Source organism: Ranitomeya imitator, chromosome 5 (genome assembly GCF_032444005.1).
Source record: "Ranitomeya imitator isolate aRanImi1 chromosome 5, aRanImi1.pri, whole genome shotgun sequence".
NCBI lineage: Eukaryota > Metazoa > Chordata > Amphibia > Anura > Dendrobatidae > Ranitomeya > Ranitomeya imitator.
Window position 1 is genome coordinate 22004760 of NC_091286.1, and position 26750 is coordinate 22031509.

At 36.4% G+C, this 26750-nt stretch overlaps 1 protein-coding gene across 3 annotated transcripts in view; it reads left to right on the plus strand.

Moving 5' to 3' along the window:
• Window positions 1-26750, plus strand: part of CDC42BPA (CDC42 binding protein kinase alpha) — a 152404-nt gene that overhangs the window by 57372 nt on the left and 68282 nt on the right. For all 3 annotated transcript variants that reach the window (XM_069768389.1, XM_069768390.1, XM_069768391.1), the window contains exons 4-5: window positions 8883-8978; window positions 15105-15253. In XM_069768389.1, the coding sequence (XP_069624490.1) occupies window positions 8883-8978; window positions 15105-15253 (245 nt within the window). The remainder of the gene's footprint in view (window positions 1-8882; window positions 8979-15104; window positions 15254-26750) is intronic.

Genomic DNA, 26750 nt, shown 5'->3' on the forward strand with positions numbered 1-26750 from the left:
AGTATTATAGTAGTTATATTCTTGTACGTAGGAGCAGTATTATAGTAGTTATATTCTTGTACATAGGAGCAGTATTATAGTAGTTATATTCTTGTACATAGGGGCAATATTATAGTAGTTATATTCTTGTACATAGGAGGCAGTATTATAGTAGTTATATTCTTGTACATAGGAGGCAGTATTATAGTAGTTATATTCTTGTACATAGGGGCAGTATTATTGTAGTTATAGTCTTGTACATAGAGGCAGTATTATAGTAGTTATATTCTTGTAGATAGGGGCAGTATTATAGTAGTTATATTCTTGTAGATAGGGGCAGTATTATAGTAGTTATATTCTTGTACATAGGGGCAGTATTATAGTAGTTATATTCTTGTACATAGGAGGCAGTATTATAGTAGTTATATTCTTGTACATAGGGGCAATATTATAGTAGTTATATTCTTGTACATAGGGGCAGTATTATAGTAGTTATATTCTTGTACATAGGGGCAGTATTATAGTAGTTATATTTTTGTACATAGGAGCAGTATTATAGTAGTTATATTTTTGTACATAGGAGCAGTATTATAGTAGTTATATTCTTGTACATAGGGGCAGTATTATAGTAGTTATATTCTTGTACATAGGGGCAGTATTATAGTAGTTATATTTTTGTACATAGGAGCAGTATTATAGTAGTTATATTCTTGTACATAGGGGCAGTATTATAGTAGTTATATTCTTGTACATAGGGGCAATATTATAGTAGTTATATTCTTGTACATAGGAGCAGTATTATAGTAGTTATATTTTTGTACATAGGAGCAGTATTATAGTAGTTATATTCTTGTACATAGGGGCAGTATTATAGTAGTTATATTCTTGTACATAGGGGCAGTATGATAGTAGTTATATTCTCGTACATAGGGGCAGTATTATAGTAGTTATATTCTTGTATATAGGATCAGTATTATAGTAGTTATATTCTTGCACATAGGGGCAGTATGGCAGTATGATAGTAGTTATATTCTTGTACATAGGAGCAGTATTATAGTAGTTGTATTCTTGTACATAGGAGGCAGTATTATAGTAGTTGTATTCTTGTACATAGGCGCAGTATTATAGTAGTTATATTCTTGTACATAGTAGCAGTATTATAGTAGTTATATTCTTGTACATAGGGGCAGTATTATAGTAGTTATATTCTTGTACATAGTAGCAGTATTATAGTAGTTATATTCCTGTACATAGGAGCAGCATTATAGTAGTTATATTCCTGTACATAAGGGCAGTATTATTGTAGTTATAGTCTTGTACATAGGGGCAATATTAAAGTAGTTATATTCTTGTACATAGGGGCAGTATTATAGTAGTTATATTCTTGTACATAGGGGCAATATTATAGTAGTTATATTCTTGTACATAGGGGCAGTATTATAGTAGTTATATTCTTGTACATAGGGGCAGTATTATAGTAGTTATATTCTTGTACATAGGAGCAGTATTATAGTAGTCATATTCTTGTACATAGGGGCAGTATTATAGTAGTTATATTCTTGTACATAGGATCAGTATTATAGTAGTCATATTCTTGTACATAGGGGCAGTATTATAGTAGTTATATTCTTGTACATAGGAGCAGTATTATAGTAGTTATATTCTTGTACATAGGGGCAATATTATAGTAGTTATATTCTTGTACATAGGAGCAGTATTATAGTAGTTATATTTTTGTACATAGGAGCAGTATTATAGTAGTTATATTCTTGTACATAGGAGCAGTATTATAGTAATATTCTTGTACATAGTAGCAGTATTATAGTAGTTATATTCTTGTACATAGGGGCAGTATTATAGTAGTTATATTCTTGTACATAGGCGCAGTATTATAGTAGTTATATTCTTGTACATAGGCGCAGTATTATAGTAGTTATATTCTTGTACATAGTAGCAGTATTATAGTAGTTATATTCTTGTACATAGGGGCAGTATTATAGTAGTTATATTCTTGTACATAGGGGCAGTATGATAGTAGTTTTATTCTTGTACATAGGGGCAGTATTATAGTAGTTATATTCTTGTATATAGGATCAGTATTATAGTAGTTATATTCTTGTACATAGGGGCAGTATGGCAGTATGATAGTAGTTATATTCTTGTACATAGGAGCAGTATTATAGTAGTTATATTCTTGTACATAGGAGGCAGTATTATAGTAGTTGTATTCTTGTACATAGGCGCAGTATTATAGTAGTTATATTCTTGTACATAGTAGCAGTATTATAGTAGTTATATTCTTGTACATAGTAGCAGTATTATAGTAGTTATATTCTTGTACATAGGGGCTGTATTATAGTAGTTATATTCTTGTACATAGGGGCAGTATGGCAGTATGATAGTAGTTATATTCTTGTACATAGGGGCAGTATTATAGTAGTTATATTCTTGTATATAGGATCAGTATTATAGTAGTTATATTCTTGTACATAGGGGCAGTATTATAGTAGCTATATTCTTGTACATAGGAGGCAGTATTATAGTAGTTGTATTCTTGTACATAGGATCAGTATTATAGTAGTTATATTCTTGTACATAGGGGCAGTATGGCAGTATGATAGTAGTTATATTCTTGTACATAGGGGCAGTATTATAGTAGTTATATTCTTGTATATAGGATCAGTATTATAGTAGTTATATTCTTGTACATAGGGGCAGTATGGCAGTATGATAGTAGTTATATTCTTGTACAGGTCCTTCTCAAAAAATTAGCATATAGTGTTAAATTTCATTATTTACCATAATGTAATGATTACAATAAAACTTTCATATATTATAGATTCATTATCCACCAACTGAAATTTGTCAGGTCTTTTATTGTTTTAATACTGATGATTTTGGCATACAACTCCTGATAACCCAAAAAACCTGTCTCAATAAATTAGCATATTTCACCCATCCAATCAAATAAAAGTGTTTTTTAATAACAAACAAAAAAACCAACAAATAATAATGTTCAGTTATGCACTCAATACTTGGTCGGGAATCCTTTGGCAGAAATGACTGCTTCAATGCGGCGTGGCATGGAGGCAATCAGCCTGTGACACTGCTGAGATGTTATGGAGGCCCAGGATGCTTCAATAGCGGCCTTAAGCTCATCCAGAGTGTTGGGTCTTGCGTCTCTCAACTTTCTCTTCACAATATCCCACAGATTCTCTATGGGGTTCAGGTCAGGAGAGTTGGCAGGCCAATTGAGCACAGTAATACCATGGTCAGTAAACCATTTACCAGTGGTTTTGGCACTGTGAGCAGGTGCCAGGTCGTGCTGAAAAATGAAATCTTCATCTCCATAAAGCATTTCAGCCGATGGAAGCATGAAGTGCTCCAAAATCTCCTGATAGCTAGCTGCATTGACCCTGCCCTTGATGAAACACAGTGGACCAACACCAGCAGCTGACATGGCACCCCACACCATCACTGACTGTGGGTACTTGACACTGGACTTCAGGCATTTTGGCATTTCCTTCTCCCCAGTCTTCCTCCAGACTCTGGCACCTTGATTTCCGAATGACATGCAAAATTTGCTTTCATCAGAAAAAAGTACTTGGGACCACTTAGCAACAGTCCAGTGCTGCTTCTCTGTAGCCCAGGTCAGGTGCCTCTGCCGCTGTTTATGGTTCAAAAGTGGCTTTACCTGGGGAATGCGGCACCTGTAGCCCATTTCCTGCACACGCCTGTGCACGGTGGCTCTGGATGTTTCCACACCAGACTCAGTCCACTGCTTCCTCAGGTTCCCCAAGGTCTGGAATCGGTCCTTCTCCACAATCTTCCTCAGGGTCCGGTCTCCTCTTCTCGTTGTACAGCGTTTTCTGCCACATTGTTTCCTTCCAACAGACTTACCATTGAGGTGCCTTGATACAGCACTCTGGGAACAGCCTATTTGTTGAGAAATGTCTTTCTGGGTCTTACCCACTTGCTTGAGGGTGTCAATGATGGCCTTCTTGACATCTGTCAGGTCGCTAGTCTTACCCATGATGGGGGTTTTGAGTAATGAACCAGGCAGGGAGTTTATAAAAGCCTCAGGTATCTTTTGCATGTGTTTAGAGTTAATTAGTTGATTCAGAAGATTAGGGTAATGGGTCGTTTAGAGAACCTTTTCTTGATATGCTAATTTATTGAGACAGGTTTTTTGGGTTATCAGGAGTTGTATGCCAAAATCATCAGTATTAAAACAATAAAAGACCTGACAAATTTCAGTTGGTGGATAATGAATCTATAATATATGAAAGTTTAATTGTAATCATTACATTATGGTAAATAATGAAATTTAACACTATATGCTAATTTTTTGAGAAGGACCTGTACATAGGAGCAGTATTATAGTAGTTATATTCTTGTACATAGGAGGCAGTATTATAGTAGTTGTATTCTTGTACATAGGCGCAGTATTATAGTAGTTATATTCTTGTACATAGTAGCAGTATTATAGTAGTTATATTCTTGTACATAGTAGCAGTATTATAGTAGTTATATTCTTGTACATAGGGGCAGTATTATAGTAGTTATATTCTTGTACATAGGGGCAGTATGGCAGTATGATAGTAGTTATATTCTTGTACATAGGGAGCAGTATTATAGTAGTTATATTCTTGTACATAGGGGCAGTATTATAATAGTTATATTCTTGTACATAGGGGCAGTATTATAGTAATTATATTCTTGTACATAGGAGCAGTATTATAGTAGTTATATTCTTGTACATAGGAGCAGTATTATAGTAGTTATATTCTTGTACATAGGAGCAGTATTATAGTAGTTATATTCTTGTACATCGGAGCAGTATTATAGTAGTTATATTCTTGTACATAGGAGCAGTATTATAGTAGTTATATTCTTGTACATAGGGGCAGTATTATAGTAGTCATATTCTTGTACATAGGAGCAGAATTATAGTAGTTATATTCTTGTACATAGGAGCAGTATTATAGTAGTTATATTCTTGTACATAGGGGCAGTATTATAGTAGTTATATTCTTGTATACAGGGAGCAGTATTATAGTAGTTATATTCTTGTACATAGGGGCAGTATTATAGTAGTTATATTCTTGTATACAGGGAGCAGTATTATAGTAGTTATATTCCTGTACATAGGGAGCAGTATTATAGTAGTTATATTCTTGTACATAGGGGGCAGTATTATAGTAGTTATATTCTTGTACATAGGAGCAGTATTATGGTAGTTATATTCTTGTACATAGGGGCAGTATTATAGTAGTTATATTCTTGTATACAGGGAGCAGTATTATAGTAGTTATATTCTTGTATATAGGAGCAGTATTATAGTAGTTATATTCTTGTATATAGGAGCAGTATTATAGTAGTTATATTCTTGTACATAGGGGGCAGTATTATAGTAGTTATATTCTTGTACATAGGAGCAGTATTATAGTAATTATATTCTTGTACATAGGGGCAGTATTATAGTAGTTATATTCTTGTACATAGGGACAGTATTATAGTAGTTATATTCTTGTACATAGGGGCAGTATGATAGTAGTTATATTCTTGTACATAGGAGTAGTATTATAGTAGTTATATTCTTGTACATAGGAGGCAGTATTATAGTAGTTGTATTCTAGTACATAGGCGCAGTATTATAGTAGTTATATTCTTGTACATAGTAGCAGTATTATAGTAGTTATATTCTTGTACATAGGGAGCAGTATTATAGTAGTTATATTCTTGTACATAGGGGCAGTATTATAGTAGTTAAATTCTTGTACATAGGAGCAGTATTATAGTAGTTATATTCTTGTACATAGGGGCAGTATTATAGTAGTTATATTCTTGTACATAGGGAGCAGTATTATAGTAGTTATATTCTTGTACATAGGGCCAGTATTATAGTAGTTATATTCCTGTACATAGGAGCAGTATTATAGTACTTATATTCTTGTACATAGGGGCAGTATTATAGTAGTTATATTCTTGTACATAGGGGGCAGTATTATAGTAGTTATATTCTTGTACATAGGAGCAGTATTTTAGTAGTTATATTCTTGTACATAGGGGCAGTATGATAGTAGTTATATTCTTGTACATAGGGGCAGTATTATAGTAGTTATATTCTTGCATATAGGATCAGCATTATAGTAGTTATATTCTTGTACATAGGGGCAGTATTATAGTAGTTATATTCTTGTACATAGGGGCAGTATTATAATAGTTATATTCTTGTACATAGGGGCAGTATTATAGTAATTATATTCTTGTACATAGGAGCAGTATTATAGTAGTTATATTCTTGTACATAGGAGCAGTATTATAGTAGTTATATTCTTGCACATAGGAGCAGTATTATAGTAGTTATATTCTTGTACATCGGAGCAGTATTATAGTAGTTATATTCTTGTACATAGGAGCAGTATTATTGTAGTTATATTCTTGTACATAGGGGCAGTATTATAGTAGTCATATTCTTGTACATAGGAGCAGAATTATAGTAGTTATATTCTTGTACATAGAAGCAGTATTATAGTAGTTATATTCTTGTACATAGGGGCAGTATTATAGTAGTTATATTCTTGTATACAGGGAGCAGTATTATAGTAGTTATATTCTTGTACATAGGGGCAGTATTATAGTAGTTATATTCTTGTATACAGGGAGCAGTATTATAGTAGTTATATTCCTGTACATAGGGAGCAGTATTATAGTAGTTATATTCTTGTACATAGGGGGCAGTATTATAGTAGTTATATTCTTGTACATAGGAGCAGTATTATAGTAGTTATATTCTTGTACATAGGGGCAGTATTATAGTAGTTATATTCTTGTACATAGGGGCAGTATTATAGTAGTTATATTCTTGTACATAGGGGGCAGTATTATAGTAGTTATATTCTTGTACATAGGAGCAGTATTATAGTAGTTATATTCTTGTACATAGGGGCAGTATTATAGTAGTTATATTCTTGTACATAGGGGCAGTATTATAGTAGTTATATTCTTGCATACAGGGAGCAGTATTATAGTAGTTATATTCTTGTATATAGGAGCAGTATTATAGTAGTTATATTCTTGTACATAGGGGGCAGTATTATAGTAGTTATATTCTTGTACATAGGAGCAGTATTATAGTAGTTATATTCTTGTACATAGGGGCAGTATTATAGTAGTTATATTCTTGTACATAGGGGCAGTATTATAGTAGTTATATTCTTGTATATAGGAGCAGTATTATAGTAGTTATATTCTTGTACATAGGGGCAGTATTATAGTAGTTATATTCTTGTACATAGGAGCAGTATTATAGTAATATTCTTGTACATAGGAGCAGTATTATAGTAGTTATATTCTTGTACATAGGAGCAGTATTATAGTAGTTATATTCTTGTACATAGGGGCAGTATTATAGTAGTTATATGTTTGAGTTGTGTGGGGTTATAAACCCTATTCTCCATCCTATGGACGTGAGGGAACAGGAAAAAAAAATGCTATTTAGCTAAATTCTGTTTTTTTAACCAGCTAGCCACCTAAAGTTCTTCCCACACTCCAGAATCTAAAACATATTCTTTACTTTTATATGGAGAACAGGTTGCTTGCATTATGTGCCTATTTACTTGCACTTTATGGCGGTTTTACACCCCCTTTGGCGTTTCACAAGTTTCGTGTTTTCTGTCCAAAACACATTTATTTTGGCCGTATTTACAACGTGAGTTTTAAAGTAAAATAAACTTTTTGTTTCTTCAGAATTTATATACCCAAAAAAACCCTTCTTCTTCACTTGTCCCTTTTACGGACTCCTTTTTTTGCCAAGAATAACCTTGTTGAAATGTAGCCGCTCTCAGCAGAGAGGTTAAGAGTTCCTGCAGAAATTCCACGCGCTCTTGTACTTTTCCTTCTCGCGCTGCACATGTGTTCTGGCCGCGCTGGCCTTTCAGAAAACCTCTATTTTTCGAAAAGTCAAATTCTGGGAAAACTATTTGTATTTGTTTTTGTTTTGTTTGTGGCTGCCGTCTTTAGTTCCTTTTTAATAATATTTGTAAACCTAATTGTATTTTCCGATGATGCTAGTCCAGTTGAGTGACCGGCCAGGTCAGAATTTGGGCTCCGTATTTTATGACATTCATGTCCCCTAATAGTGTAGAGCTGTTTTTAATTGAGAAAAAGAAATAATCTACTGCCTGACCCGTCTGCAGATGCCCTGCCTCCATCGGATGGTGCATGTTGAAACCAATATGCCTGATCTTTCTTCCCTTGAAATCTTCTGTTGTAGGGAAAGTTCTGTGACCCATAAACACCTTAGATAGTGGTGATATTTGACATATATGAGCACTTTTAGCTTCATGCGACCCGCTCACTTTTTGACTCATGCGAAAAAAAAAAAATACCGTAAGTTTCGGTTTACAAAATAATGAAAAATACATGGAAAAATTGGTAACGATGAGAGCGGAAAGCGGTAATGTAACTAGAGCTGTGAGACAACCGCCAGGAAAATTCCTGCAAAATGGGTGGAAAATCGTTAAAATGTATAACCAAGCAGGCAGTGCTGCATTCATAATTCTGCTGAGAAACATCAGAAACAGTCAGCAAGTTAAAGCTTTAATTCTTATAGTACAGGGGAAAAGTTTTTTTTTATCTAGCAAGAACAGAGTTTGAAGTCACTGAACAAGCAGGAAATGCCAGGAGATTTCAGCTCTGAAGCCTGTAGAATGGTGAATTGTGCTCCGGAGTTTGTGATATATTTACTAAGCGACTCAACTTTTTTAAAAAATTTTAGATGTGACCTCAAATGTTCGAAGTCGGGTGTAAACTTTGGAGGGGAGAGAATTGTTGATATTTTCCGTAAGTGACTTTATTTGTGGACGGCTCCTTGACTTTGACACTTTCTGCACCCTCAGACAGCCTGTTTCCGGGAAGAAAGGGACGTCTTGGTGTATGGTGACAGCCAGTGGATCACGACCCTGCACTATGCCTTCCAGGACGATAACTACTTGGTGAGTTCTCCCTGTCACTGGCATCCAAAATCGGCAGGTGAAAACTACATATCCTACAATGCAACACAGCAGACAAGCCCGCCAGTTCTGAGAATCAGCGATGTATGTGAGCTTACAAAGGGGGGATCCTCACTTCTACGTCACCTGCATGCAAGTAGTGATACAGACATTATCCACTTATACAAGTTTCTAACAAACAGCGGCATGTAAAAGTCTGGGCACCCATGAATAAAGTTACTGTTATTGTGAACATTTAAGCAAGTTATTTATTTATATAGCGCCATTAATTCCATGGTGCTGTACATGAGAAGATGCATCAAAATACAGATATCACTTACAGTAGACAAATTAACAAAGGCAGATTGGCGCTTGTGCATGCCCTAATCATCACCCGCCTTGACTACTGTAACATCCTCCTCTCTGGCCTACTTTCTAACACTCTCGCTCCTCTCCAGTCCGTCCTTAACTCTGCTGCCCGACCAATTAATCTCTCTCCTTTCTACTCTCCCGATTCCCCCTTTGCAAATCTCTTCATTGTCTCCCAATTTGGGAGGCCACAGAGGAGGATGTTGCAGTAGTCAAGGCGGGAGATGATTAGGGCATGCACTAGCGTTTTGGTAGACGGAGGGTTGAGGAAAGGACGGATTCTGGAAATATTTTTGAGCTGGAGGCGACAGGAGGTGGCGAGAGCTTGGATGTGCGGTTGAAGATGAAATAATCTCTAAAAGGCCTGAAGTTAAATATGCCACATTTCCAGATTTTCATCTTTTACATTTTAAAATTTAGGAAAAGGAAAATGGGCCGATGGAAAAGTTTGTCACCCTGCATGATTAGTACCTAGCAGTACCGCCTTTTGAAAGTATCACAGCTTGTAAACACTTTTTGTAGCCAGACAAGAGTCTTTCAGTTCTTCTTTGAGGGATTTTCATCCATTCTTCCTTGGAGAATTCCTCCAGATCTGTGAGATTCCTGGGGCGTCTTGCATCCTCTGCTATTTCGAGGTTTAGCCACAGATTTTCAATGATGTTCAGATCAGGGGACTGTGAGGGCCATTGTAAAATCTTCAGTTTGTGCCTTTTGAGGTCGTCTTTTGTGGATTTTGACTTGTGTTTTGGATCTTTATCCATTTGTAGAAGCCATCCTCTTCCTCTTCTCACCTTCAGCTTTTTTTTTACAGATGGTGTTATGTTTGCATCTAGAATTTGTTGAAATTTCATTTAATCCTTTCTTCCCTCTACCTGTGAAATGTTCCCAGTGCCATTGGCTGCAACACAACTCCAAAGCCTGATTGATCCTCCCCCATGCTTAATGGTTGGCGAGATGTTTTTTCCTGAAATTCTGTGCCCTTTTTTTCCCACACATACCTTTGATCATTTTTACCTCATTGGTACACAGGACGTGTTTCCAAAATTCATCAGGCTTGTTTAGATATTCTTTTGCATACTTATGACGCTGCATTTAATGGTGAGGAACGCAGGAGAGGTTTTCTTCTGATGACTCTTCCATAAAGGCCATATTTGTGCCGGTGTGTCTGAACAGTAGAACAATGTACCACAACTCCAGAGTCGGCTAAATCTTTCTGAAGGTCTTTTGCAGTCAAGCAATCGTAGCAATCCTATGACCATCTCTCACTGAAATTTTGCTTGGTCTTCCAGACCTTCTCTTGACCTCCACTGTTCCTGGTAACTGCCATTTCTTAATTACGTTTTGAACTGGGGAAAGGGCAACGTAAAACACTTTGCGATCTTCTTCTAGCCTTCTCCTGCTTTGTGGGCCTCCACCATTTTCATTTTCAGAGTGTTCGGCAACTGCTTAGAAGAACTCATGGCTGCTGTTTTAGGCACAAGGTTAGAGGAAGCTGGGTTTTCATAAAGCTGAGAAATTTGCATCACCTGGCCTTTCCTAAAGATGATCGTGAACAAGACATAACCCTAACAGGCTAATTAAGGTCTGAAACCTTTTTCAAAGTTATGTGAGCTCACACATCTCCATTTTATTATTATTATATATATATATATATAATATATTATATATATTATATATATATATATATATATATATATATATATATATATATATATATATATATATATATATATATATATATATATATATATATATATATACACACACACACATACAGTTAGGGCCAGAAATATTTGGACAGTGACACAATTTTCGCGAGTTGGGCTCTGCATGCCACCACATTGGATTTGAAATGAAACCTCTACAACAGAATTCAAGTGCAGATTGTAACGTTTAATTTGAAGGGTTGAACAAAAATATCTGATAGAAAATGTAGGAATTGTACACATTTCTTTACAAACACTCCACATTTTAGGAGGTCAAAAGTAATTGGACAAATAAACATAACCCAAACAAAATATTTTTATTTTCAATATTTTGTTGCAAATCCTTTGGAGGCAATCACTGCCTTAAGTCTGGAACCCATGGACATCACCAAACGCTGGGTTTCCTCCTTCTTAATGCTTTGCCAGGCCTTTACAGCGGCAGCCTTCAGGTCTTGCTTGTTTGTGGGTCTTTCCGTCTTAAGTCTGGATTTCAGCAAGTGAAATGCATGCTCAATTGGGTTTAGATCTGGAGATTGACTTGGCCATTGCAGAATGTTCCACTTTTTGGCACTCATGAACTCCTGGGTAGCTTTGGCTGTATGCTTGGGGTCATTGTCCATCTGTACTATGAAGCGCCGTCCAATCAACTTTGCAGCATTTGGCTGAATCTGGGCTGAAAGTATATCCCGGTACACTTCAGAATTCATCCGGCTACTCTTGTCTGCTCTTATGTCATCAATAAACACAAGTGACCCAGTGCCATTGAAAGCCATGCATGCCCATGCCATCACGTTGCCTCCACCATGCTTTACAGAGGATGTGGTGTGCCTTGGATCATGTGCCGTTCCCTTTCTTCTCCAAACTTTTTTCTTCCCATCATTCTGGTACAGGTTGATCTTTGTCTCATCTGTCCATAGAATACTTTTCCAGAACTGAGCTGGCTTCTTGAGGTGTTTTTCTGTCTATTTTTGGTATTGATGAATGGTTTGCATCTAGATGTGAACCCTTTGTATTTACTGTCATGGAGTCTTCTCTTTACTGCTGACTTAGAGACAGATACACCTACTTCACTGAGAGTGTTCTGGACTTCAGTTGATGTTGTGAACGGGTTCTTCTTCACCAAATTAAGTATGCGGCGATCATCCACCACTGTTGTCATCCGTGGACGCCCAGGCCTTTTTGAGTTCCCAAGCTCACCAGTCAATTCCTTTTTTCTCAGAATGTACCCAACTGTTGATTTTGCTACTCCAAGCATGTCTGCTATCTCTCTGATGGATTTTTTCTTTTTTTTCAGCCTCAGGATGTTCTGCTTCACCTCAATTGAGAGTTCCTTTGACCGCATGTTGTCTGCTCACAGCAACAGCTTCCAAATGCAAAACCACACACCTGGAATCCACCCCTGACCTTTTAACTACTTCATTGATTACAGGTTAATGAGGGAGACGCCTTCAGAGTTAATTGCAGCCCTTAGAGTCCATTGTCCAATTACTTTTGGTCCCTTGAAAAAGAGGACGCTATGCATTACAGAGCTATGATTCCTAAACCCTTTCTCCGATTTGGATGTGGAAACTATCATATTGCAGCTGGGAGTGTGCACTTTCAGCCCATATTACATATATAATTGTATTTCTGAACATGTTTTTGTAAACAGCTAAAATAACAAAACTTGTGTCACTGTCCAAATATTACTGGCCCTAACTGTGTGTGTATGTATATATATATATATATATATATATATATATATATATATATATATATATATATATATATATATATATATATATATATATATATATATATATATATATATATATATATATATATATATATATATATATTAATATAATTTTTTTTTTTTTCTTTAGTTCATCCCTTTTAGAGATTTCATTTTCAACTTGCTTAATTGTTCACAATAACATTAAATTTGACCATGGTAGCCAAAACTGGCAATCCTGGCATTGTACTTTTTAAGATCTCTGCTTGCTTTTAGTGTATGGTAACATTCTGGTCAGCATAAAGACACTTAAAAATGTGCATATAATACCACAGGGATGATACAATTGTATCCTGTTTGGAATCTTGACAACAATTCTATCTTCTAACCTGATACTTTTTTTTTTTTTTGATACAATGTATCAGCAATCCTCTGAGCTGAAAGAAAACACCAGCAACACCATTTAAATACATGTAATCGGGGTTAAAAAATCATTTTTGCAATTGTTTTTCATTTGAAAATTTCTGCAGCGTTTGCCTTTTCTAGCCTCCTTGTTGCGCTGTCTATTGCCGGCTGCAGAAGGAGTTAACTGAGAAATCAGTCAGTGAGCTCGCAATAACGGACAAATGGGAAGTTTATTACATTTTTTTGTTTTCTTTTGTTTCGGAGCTGTTCCACAGACCACATCAAAGTCAAATGTGCTGCGAAATAAAGAGCCAAACGGTGCAGAGTTTGTAAGAAATCTCAATTCGAAAAATGATTTTTAGATGGAAATGCATTAATTTAGGGGAAAAAAAAATGTCCCAAAGGTGGACATCCCCTTTTGGGCTCACGGAGATTTGTCTAGAGTGGATACAACTGTATCAAACCTTATACTGTGAGGTTTATTCCTGTTTATTACCATTCATTGACAGCTTGCAGAGGTCCTGACATCTGTTATTTATTATTATTATAATGTAATTTTATGTATTACTTCACAAAATGTAGCGTTTCGTCTCCTTTTCTGACATTTTGATGGCATTTGATCTGATAAATGAAGCGGTGGTGAAGGTTGAAGCCTCTAGGAGGGTCTGGGGTGGGATTTCACAGCTGCTTAGTCATAGATCTGCCCCTGTAATACTGATGTAAGTGCGCTAAATCCTTCCGAAAACAACTTGGAACTAATGAAAACCCGAAATGTGGCCGGAGTGTTAACATGGCGAGATCTGCGGTAAAAGATGGAAAAATCTTGGAAACTCCATGTTGCGGCCAGAAATCCCTCTCACAATGTATATAATATAAAATGCTCTATTATTATACGCCGGAGCTTTATGACTCCATCACTTTCCATTTCTAACCAGCAGCCGTCACTCAGAGCATGTGCCGTCTAGTGCTGTGCTTTACACTGCAGCGTTACTCCCATGGATCAGTGATCACTATGACATTCAGGCTTGTGAGTTGTGGGTGAGGATTTACATAGTAACATAGTTAGTAAGGCCGAAAAAAGTCATTTGTCCATCCAGTTCAGCCTATATTCCATCATAATAAATCCCCAGATCTACGTCCTTCTACAGAACCTAATAATTGTATGATACAATATTGTTCTGCTCCAGGAAGACATCCAGGCCTCTCTTGAACCCCTCGACTGAGTTCGCCATCACCACCTCCTCAGGCAAGCAATTCCAGATTCTCACTGCCCTAACAGTAAAGAATCCTCTTCTATGTTGGTGGAAAAACCTTCTCTCCTCCAGACGCAAAGAATGCCCCCTTGTGCCCGTCACCTTCCTTGGTATAAACAGATCCTCAGCGAGATATTTGTATTGTCCCCTTATATACTTATACATGGTTATTAGATCGCCCCTCAGTCGTCTTTTTTCTAGACTAAATAATCCTAATTTTTGCTAATCTATCTGGGTATTGTAGTTCTCCCATCCCCTTTATTAATTTTGTTGCCCTCCTTTGTACTCTCTCTAGTTCCATTATATCCTTCCTGAGCACCGGTGCCCAAAACTGGACACAGTACTCCATGTGCGGTCTAACTAGGGATTTGTACAGAGGCAGTATAATGCTCTCATCATGTGTATCCAGACCTCTTTTAATGCACCCCGTGATCCTGTTTGCCTTGGCAGCTGCTGCCTGGCACTGGCTGCTTGGTTGATTAAAAAAACCCCATATCCAGTGAAATGTCCAAACCTGGAACGTCAGGGTGATGATCAGTATAGCGACTGACCCCTCTTCTGGTGAACTTTGCCATTCAGGACTCTGGAAAAGCCGAATTATGAATACAGCTCTAGATTTGTCTGGCCATTGTGATATATGAATGATTCCCTTCCTCATTATTTTTTTCCTCCTTCCTTCCAGTACCTGGTTATGGATTATTATGTCGGAGGAGACCTCCTAACTCTGCTCAGTAAGTTCGAGGATCGGCTACCGGAGGAGATGGCGCGATTCTACCTGGCCGAAATGGTCATGGCTATCGATTCTGTCCACCAGCTTCACTATGTCCACAGGTGAGCTTCTATTCGTGTGTCCTGCAGGCTGTTCTCTAACAAGATGACATTTGGAACTGACCTAATTAAAGGGGCGGTCTAGGATTAGAAAAACATGACTGCCTTTTCCAAAAAACCGTGCTTCCCCTGTCCACAGGTTGGGATCGGTATTGCAGATCTGCTCGATGGAAGAAGCTCGAACCTTGCATTCTAAGCTAGGTTTGCTGCCATTCTTGGAAGTGGGGAAGGGAAGGTTTTGCATTTATAAGCATTGCTTCCTCTAGAGAACCTGACACGTCCATACATTACACAGCCTAATTCTTTTAAATATAATTGTGTAATACTACATTTCACCAGAGGTGGCACTGCAGAGGAATTGACCACTTACTGCCAGGCTTCATAACTGCTGATCTCCAGCGATCCTTTGATCACCTTATTGTATAGGAATTATTCTAAGTGGACAGTCCCTTTTAAGTTGTCAGGATATATTCTAGGTCTTTAGGTGTTATATGTATTGTAATGGTGACCCGCCTCAACGATCGGCCTCTCCGGTGACTTAACTACGCCACTTAGGTTATTGAGAGATTTGGCCTCTCGTGTCTCTTCACTCAATACATTTCCCAGATGGTTCCCCCATAGACTCCAGTCACGGAGTATATGAAATTATGTGGTTGTTCCGCTCACAATTTGGATTTTTTTTTTTTTTTTACGATCGGCTTTATCCTGGATGGCAGCGAGCGATCTTAAGAGGAAATTCATGGGCCGTATGGAATTGTAATTATTTGCTATGTGAAGATGAATTTTCTGCTTCTGGGATGTGAAAAAAATACAAGAAATGCTTATATTAAACAAGCAGTAAAGATGGCCGCCTCCACCTTCTCTCCAGGGTGCAAGGGCTTTTTGCTTTTGGAATTCTTCCCTTTAAACTCGTCTGATCACAGGGTATCCCGTTACTTGGGCTCCAATTAATCGACTGTAATCTCTTGATTGACTCACAAACGAGTGTTTTGTTTTTTCTCTAGCACTCCTACAGGGCAAATGAAGTATTACACATTTTGTGGGGGTCAGTGGTCTGTACAATGTAATGTGTGGAGTCCTCCAAAGTGAAGAATATGGAGGTCATGGAAAGCGGGATTTAACACAGAAGGTCCCTAAAATGTATTTTAAAATGGAGGACATATTTTCTTGACAAGCATCTGCCCAGTGCCTGCTGCTGCCCGCATTTCACTTTCTGGCCAATGTCCTGTACATTTCTCCCATCTCAGCCCCTATGTCAGACTCACAGTAATGTACCAAAAGTGAGATTCTTGCCCCTCGCTGTGCCCTCCGAGGACTCTACTTCCTTCTCAGTATGCCGAACATCCCTTTCATGTCCGACAACATTCCAGCACTGTGCCAGTCTGGTATCTCCGCTCTCTAGTTGTCTTTTTGGTGTCTCCTCCTATTCGTTTGGAAAACACAACATTTCCTTACAAAGGAGGCAGATCCATTTCTATGGAGGCTTCTAGGTATTGCTCTGTGTAGGGGGATCTCCCTACTAGTATTATCCCCTGTTGCACAAGAATATAACTACTATAATACTGCTCCTATGTACAAGAATATAACTACTATAATACTGCTCCTATGTACAAGAATATAACTACTATAATGCTGCTCCTATATACAAGAATATAACTACTGTAATACTGCTCCTATGTACAAGAATATAACTACTATAATACTGCTCCTATGTACAAGAATATAACTACTATAATATGCTCCTATGTACAAGAATATAACTACTATAATACTGCCCCTATGTACAAGAATATAACTACTATAATACTGCCCCCTATGTACAAGAATATACTATAATACTGCCCCTATGTACAAGAATATAACTACTATAATACTGCCCCTATGTACAAGAATATAACTACTATAATACAGCCCCCTATGTACAATAATATAACTACTATAATACTGGCCCTATGTACAAGAATATAACTACTATAATACTGCTCCTATGTACAAGAATATAACTACTATAATGCTGCTCCTATATACAAGAATATAACTACTATAATACTGCCCCTATGTACAAGAATATAACTACTATAATACTGCCCCTATATACAAGAATATAACTACTATAATACTGCTCCTATGTACAAGAATATAACTACTATAATACAGCTCCCTATTGACAAGAATATAACTACTATAATACTGCTCCTATGTACAAGAATATAACTACTATAATACTGCCCCTATGTACAAGAATATACTATAATACTGCCCCTATGTACAAGAATATAACTACTATAATACTGCCCCTATGTACAAGAATGTAACTACTATAATACTGCCCCCTATGTACAAGAATATACTATAATACTGCCCCTATGTACAAGAATATAACTACTATAATACTGCCCCTATGTACAAGAATATAACTACTATAATACTGCCCCCTATGTACAATAATATAACTACTATAATGCTGCTCCTATATACAAGAATATAACTACTATAATACTGCCCCTATGTACAAGAATATAACTACTATAATACTGCTCCTATGTACAAGAATATAACTACTATAATGCTGCTCCTATATACAAGAATATAACTACTATAATACTGCCCCTATGTACAAGAATATAACTACTATAATACTGCCCCTATATACAAGAATATAACTACTATAATACTGCTCCTATGTACAAGAATATAACTACTATAATACGGCTCCCTATTGACAAGAATATAACTACTATAATACTGCTCCTATGTACAAGAATATAACTACTATAATACTGCCTCTATATACAAGAATATAACTACTATAATACTGCTCCTATGTACAAGAATATAACTACTATAATACTGCCCCCTATTGACAAGAATATAACTACTATAATACTGCTCCTATGTACAAGAATATAACTACTATAATACTGCTCCTACATACAAGAATATAACTACTATAATACGGCTCCTATATACAAGAATATAACTACTATAATACTGCCCCCTATTGACAAGAATATAACTACTATAACACTGCTCCTATGTACAAGAATATAACTACTATAATACTGCCCCCTATTGACAAGAATATAGCTACTATAATACTGCTCATATGTACAAGAATATAACTACTATAATACTGCCCCTATGTACAAGAATATAACTACTATAATACTGCTCCTATGTACAAGAATATAACTACTATAATACTGCTCCAATATACAAGAATATAACTACTATAATACTGCCCCTAGGTACAGGAATATAACTACTATAATGCTGCTCCTATATACAGGAATATAACTACTATAATACTGCTCCTATATGCAAGAATATAACTACTATAATACTGCTTCTATATACAAGAATATAACTGCTATAATGCTGCTTCTATATACAAGAATATAACTACTATAATACTGCTCCTATGTACAAGAATATAACTACTATAATACAGCTCCCTATTGACAAGAATATAACTACTATAATACTGCTCCTATGTACAAGAATATAACTACTATAATACTGCCCCTATGTACAAGAATATACTATAATACTGCCCCTATGTACAAGAATATAACTACTATAATACTGCCCCTATGTACAAGAATATATCTACTATAATACTGCTCCTATGTACAAGAATATAACTACTATAATACTGCTCCTATGTACAGTAATATAACTACTATAATACTGCTCCTATGTACAAGAATATAACTACTATAATACTGCTCCTATGTACAGTAATATAACTACTATAATACTGCTCCTATGTACAAGAATATAACTACTATAATACTGCCCCTATGTACAAGAATATAACTACTATAATACTGCCCCTATGTACAAGAATATAACTACTATAATACTGCCCTTATGTACAAGAATATAACCACTATAATACTGCTCCTATGTACAAGAATATAACTACTATAATACTGCCCTTATGTACAAGAATATAACCACTATAATACTGCTCCTATGTACAAGAATATAACTACTATAATACTGCTCCTATGTACAAGAATATAACTACTATAATACTGCCCTTATGTACAAGAATATAACCACTATAATACTGCTCCTATGTACAAGAATATAACTACTATAATACTGCTCCTATGTACAAGAATATAACTACTATAATACTGCTCCTATGTACAAGAATATAACTACTATAATACTGCTCCTATGTACAAGACTATAACTACTATAATACTGCTCTTACGTACAAGAATATAACTACTATAATACTGCCCTTATGTACAAGAATATAACCACTATAATACTGCTCCTATGTACAAGAATATAACTACTATAATACTGCTGCTATGTACAAGAATATAACTACTATAATACTGCCCCTATGTACAAGAATATAACTACTATAATACTGCCCCTATGTACAAGAATATAACTACTATAATACTGCCCCTATGTACAAGAATATAACTACTATAATACTGCCCCTATGTACAAGAATATAACTACTATAATACTGCCCCTATGTACAAGAATATAACTACTATAATACTGCTCCTATGTACAAGAATATAACTACTATAATACTGCTCCTATGTACAAGAATATAACTACTATAATACTGCCCCTATGTACAAGAATATAACTACTATAATACTGCCTCTATGTACAAGAATATAACTACTATAATACTGCCCCTATATACAAGAATATAACTACTATAATACTGCTCCTATGTACAAGAATATAACTACTATAATACTGCCCCCTATTGACAAGAATATAACTACTATAATACTGCTCCTATGTACAAGAATATAACTACTATAATACTGCTCCTACATACAAGAATATAACTACTATAATACGGCTCCTATATACAAGAATATAACTACTATAACACTGCTCCTATGTACAAGAATATAACTACTATAATACTGCCCCCTATTGACAAGAATATAGCTACTATAATACTGCTCATATGTACAAGAATATAACTACTATAATACTGCTCCTATGTACAGTAATATAACTACTATAATACTGCTCCTATGTACAAGAATATAACTACTATAATACTGCTCCAATATACAAGAATATAACTACTATAATACTGCCCCTAGGTACAGGAATATAACTACTATAATACTGCTCCTATATGCAAGAATATAACTACTATAATACTGCTTCTATATACAAGAATATAACTGCTATAATGCTGCTCCTATATACAAGAATATAACTACTATAATGCTGCCCCTATGTACAAGAATATAACTACTATAATACTGCCCCTATGTACAAGAATATAACTACTATAATACTGCCCCTATGTACAAGAATATATCTACTATAATACTGCTCCTATGTACAAGAATATAACTACTATAATACTGCTCCTATGTACAGTAATATAACTACTATAATACTGCTCCTATGTACAAGAATATAACTACTATAATACTGCTCCTATGTACAGTAATATAACTACTATAATACTGCCCCTATGTACAAGAATATAACTACTATAATACTGCCCCTATGTACAAGAATATAACTACTATAATACTGCTCCTATGTACAGTAATATAACTACTATAATACTGCTCCTATGTACAAGAATATAACTACTATAATACTGCTCCTATGTACAAGAATATAACTACTATAATACTGCTCCTATGTACAAGAATATAACTACTATAATACTGCCCTTATGTACAAGAATATAACCACTATAATACTGCTCCTATGTACAAGAATATAACTACTATAATACTGCCCTTATGTACAAGAATATAACCACTATAATACTGCTCCTATGTACAAGAATATACCGTAACTACTATAATACTGCTCCTATGTACAAGAATATAACTACTATAATACTGCTCCTATGTACAAAATATAACTACTATAATACTGCTCCTATGTACAAGAATATAACTACTATAATACTGCTCCTACGTACAAGAATATAACTACTATAATACTGCGCCCTATGTACAAGAATATAACTACTATAATACTGCCCTTATGTACAAGAATATAACTACTATAATACTGCCCCTATGTACAAGAATATAACTACTATAATACTGCCCCTATGTACAAGAATATAACTACTATAATACTGCCCCTATGTACAAGAATATAACTACTATAATACTGCCCCTATGTACAAGAATATAACTACTATAATACTGCTCCTATGTACAAGAATATAACTACTATAATACTGCTCCTATGTACAAGAATATAACTACTATAATACTGCCCCTATGTACAAGAATATAACTACTATAATACTGCTCCTATGTACAAGAATATAACTACTATAATACTGCCCCTATGTACAAGTATATAACTACTATAATACTTTCCCCTATGTACAAGAATATAACTACTATAATACTGCTCCTATGTACAAGAATATAACTACTATAATACTGCCCCTATGTACAAGAATATAACTACTATAATACTGCTCCTATGTACAAGAATATAACTACTATAATACTGCCCCTATGTACAAGAATATAACTACTATAATACTGCTCCTATGTACAGGAATATAACTACTATAATACTGCTCCTATGTACAAGAATATAACTACTATAATACTGCCCCTATGTACAAGAATATAACTACTATAATACTGCTCCTATGTACAAGAATATACCGTAACTACTATAATACTGCTCCTATGTACAAGAATATAACTACTATAATACTGCTCCTATGTACAAGAATATAACTACTATAATACTGCCCCTATGTACAAGAATATAACTACTATAATACTGCCCCTATGTACAAGAATATAACTACTATAATACTGCCCCTATGTACAAGAATATAACTACTATAATACTGCTCCTATGTACAAGAATATAACTACTATAATACTGCTCCTATGTACAAGAATATAACTACTATAATACTGCTCCTATGTACAAGAATATAACTACTATAATACTGCCCCTATGTACAAGAATATAACTACTATAATACTTCCCCCTATGTACAAGAATATAACTACTATAATACTGCTCCTATGTACAAGAATATAACTACTATAATACTGTCCCTATGTACAAGAATATAACTACTATAATACTGCTCCTATGTACAAGAATATAACTACTATAATACTGCCCCTATGTACAAGAATATAACTACTATAATACTGCTCCTATGTACAAGAATATAACTACTATAATACTGCTCCTATGTACAAGAATATAACTACTATAATACTGCCCCTATGTACAAGAATATAACTACTATAATACTGCTCCTATGTACAAGAATATAACTACTATAATACTGCTCCTATGTACAAGAATATAACTACTATAATACTGCCCCTATGTACAAGAATATAACTACTATAATACTGCTCCTATGTACAGGAATATAACTACTATAATACTGCCCCTATGTACAAGAATATAACTACTATAATACTGCCCCTATGTACAAGAATATAACTACTATAATACTGCTCATATGTACAAGAATATAACTACTATAATACTGCTCCTATGTACAAGAATATAACTACTATAATACTGCCCCTATGTACAAGAATATAACTACTATAATACTGCCCCTATGTACAAGAATATAACTACTATAATACTTCCCCCTATGTACAAGAATATAACTACTATAATACTGCTCCTATGTACAAGAATATAACTACTATAATACTGTCCCTATGTACAAGAATATAACTACTATAATACTGCTCCTATGTACAAGAATATAACTACTATAATACTGCTCCTATGTACAAGAATATAACTACTATAATACTGCTCCTATGTACAAGAATATAACTACTATAATACTGCCCCTATGTACAAGAATATAACTACTATAATACTGCTCCTATGTACAAGAATATAACTACTATAATACTGCTCCTATGTACAAGAATATAACTACTATAATACTGCCCCTATGTACAGGAATATAACTACTATAATACTGCTCCTATATATATTATAGTTGTCACTAATGTAAAATCATTGACCCTCCTGTATATCAGATTCCATGTTACACCCCTTCCGTTCTCGGCTGGTGCCATCTTGGCAGTATATGTGTGTTTCCGACCATTAATGGTTTTACAGTTGCTAAATTCAGGGATATTATGTCAGCCATTTTATTAGACTCCTGGATTTCATTTTATTAACTAAACCCTCTTAATTAACATTTTTGACTCCTCATTTTTTCCATCCGTCTGTAGTTTTATTGTTCGGTCTCCTCAGAAGTCATCTAGGAGCACAGATTCATATAAAATCTGTATATAATGAGAGCGGCCCTTAGGAACAAGGTAACTGGAGTATTTATTCATTGCAGCCAATCAGATCGCTTCTCTCATCATTCAAGGCACTTAGAAAATGAAAGCTGCATTGTGATAAGTTACTGTAGGCAATTCTTCCGATCAGAAATGAAAGCTGATATCCGATTGGTTACTTTGGGATGTTCTGCCAATCATGTTACTGGTTTTCTTTTCCAGCAGGCATCTTGGAAATGAGCTGATATTTTGTTGCTATGGGCAACTGCTCCTTATTTACCGCTCCATATAGATTTTCTGTAGAAGCGATATTAAAGGGATTGTCCACTTTGTAGTAAAATGTGAGGTTACAATATGTTTTCATCTCCCAATGCGCGTCACGTGAAGGCCCTTTGCTGCCCATGGTCGTGTCATGTAAACAATCGACAACAATCCCCCTCATCCGTAGAAAGGACAGTCAGGCGATTTCCCACATGACCGCTTCCAAATTTTTCCTTGTTTTGTCCTGTCCAGCACACGCACATATGTGATTGTGTCGTGCAGTACAAATGTCCTGGTGATAGGATTCAATTACAGAGATGCCGAAAATAACCAAGATATTTATCTTTTATTGGCTAAAAAATATTCTGAATATTTTTTTAGTTATTTGGTTTGTGTCGCCATTTTCCACCTCCTGTCATTTTTTTTTCCGCTGATGAGCCCATGTCAATAGCTGTTTTTAGAGGCAGCAACAAAAAATAAAATGCATTTTTATATTTTGATGGCTCGGACGGGCGATTCTAAAAAGATTTTTGTGGGTGATTTATATTCATTATTTTTTTTGTCCCTTTTTGGGGACTTCTACTGTATGATCCTTCTATAGTATTGCAGTGTTTGGCTGTACAAAGATGGCAGCCACGAGGCCTTCGTTTGGCTTCCGGCTGCCATGTCAGCCCATCAGCACCCAATGGTCGCACCATATGGTAGAGAGAGGCAATGTGAGCTGCACTGGTCACGCGGTACGTTTATGCCAGTCACAATTCATGTTTAGAGATTGTCGGCGGCATTGATGTGGTTTATCAGCAGTGATCGGATCTAGCGCCAGTCGCTGCTGTTAGAGGCAGGTGCTGGCTGTATAACACAGCCGACACCTGCTCATTACAGAGTTGGCTCGTACACCTCCTGTGCCCTTATCTCACCGCTGTCGTTACGCGGAGCCTCGATCCCTCCATCTTCAGCAGTCGGATCACCTCACCAACCTATAGGAAAAGTCTCTGGTCTGTGAGATTCCCTCAGTCGTGCCGATATTTTTTCTATATGTCTTCTACTTCTTGTACAGAGTCTTCAGTAGGGGAGTGTGCCGATCTTGTGGGAGGCAGTGACCCGTTCCCTCATGTAGTGGTGTTATCGAGGACACGGCCGCCATGTTTGCTTTCTGTACATGTGCGCTCCTTATGTTTTAGGATTACGGCTGCTTGTGTCTGGTTTGCAGCAGCCATGTCACGTGGTGACCCCTGCTCCATCACCTTGTTATATACGTGTGAAATTATATACATATATCTATCTATCTATTATCTATCTATCTATCTATCTTACAGCCCGATGAGCGGCAAGTGCTTTCTCCCCCCAAATGGCACAGATTTACAGTTCTGGGCTCTAGGAAAGCTGAGTGATGGCTCACTTTCCTAGAAGGAGATGTAGTTAAGACATGGCGGAGCTGAGCCGTGAGGAGCACGCGCCCGCCTGTGTCTGGTGACTCCATCTTTAATGGCGGTTTTATCCGTGCGGCTCCGGCGACTTTACGGAGTCAGGTAACTACGATCTGAGCAGCAGCTGAAAATACTTGAGATTCCTCCGCAGCCTTTTCTTTAAAAAATGTTGTGACAGATGGCATCCGCAGATGGCCCCCCGCATTCCTAAGGAGCTTAAGAGTCGCTCCTTTAACGGGCAGTAATGCGCCGCCGTGCCAGCGCGCTCTTTAATAAAGCTCTGACGTGAATTAGCCGGCCTGGTCGCCGTCTTTAGTGTTTAATCTTTGGCCTGCTGCCCGGAGCTCTGCTGTGGGCGATAAGCCGGTCTGTGGACCCTGATAGTGCCAATCAGCCTCCTGGCTAATTCTGCCCTGTAGTCGCACATTACACCATGGCGCGGGGCGGACGGCGACCACCTTCTCTCCTCTATGACCTTTGCCACCATCACAATGCCAGTAGTTCATATTATGTAGCGTTACATCTGTTCTTGGAGACATCATTGCCTTTTCTCCAAAAGTGTCCAAAAACTGCTCTCAAAAAAAAGGGGAGACCCCCACAAGAGCTGGACGATTACTAGGGTCTCTTCTCCGAGGTTCTGCCGTCCTCTTCACTCCCCTCCACAGAGTTCTGCAGTGTCTGCTGTGGGGCCCAGGAGAGAAGAGGACTGCGAGCTGTAGGGATGAAGAAGGTGGGGTTATTGGGCAAGTTAGGGGGTCTGTATTTGTATACAGGGTTTGGTTTTAGGTCTGTTATTAGGACTGTATTTGAGGGGGCCTTGGGTCTATTACATAGTGGTCCGGGGTCCATAGTTAAGAGATGTGTTTTAAGGTCTATATTTCTGTAAATGGTTTAGCATGGGGGTCTCTCTTAGTTTATAGGGTCTGATCTGGGATCTGTATTTGGGGGTTTTCTTTTGGCATCTGTATTTGTTTGGGGTCTGTATAGGGTCTTTTCTGGGATCTATTTGTTTGTGTCTAGTATGGGGTCTGATCTGGGGTCTGTATTTTGATCGTCAGGTCTAAAGATTATACAAGTTGTCTGTATTTATTTAGGGATCTGGGGGGGTCTGTATTTATTTAGGGATCTGGGGGTCTGTATTTGTTTCGGATCTGTTCTGGAGGGGTCTGTATTTACTTTGAGGTTTGCTTTGGGTCATCATTTACGGTATGATCTGGGTCTGTATTTAGGGATCTGGGGGTCTGTTTTTATATAGGGATCTGTTCTATAGGGGTCTGTATTTAGTTTGAGGTTTGATTTGGGTCATTATTTACAGTCTGATCTGGGTCTGTATTTAGGGATCTGGGGGTCTTTGTTTATTATTTATTTGGGAGTCTAGTTTGAGGTCTGGTCTAGGTCATTATTTATGAGTCTGGGGTCTGTATTTGTGGGTCTGGTCTAGTCTCTGTATTTTGAGGGTCAGGACTGGAGATTATATAAGGTGTCTGTAATTATTTAGTGATCTGGGGGTCTATTTGTTTTTAGGTC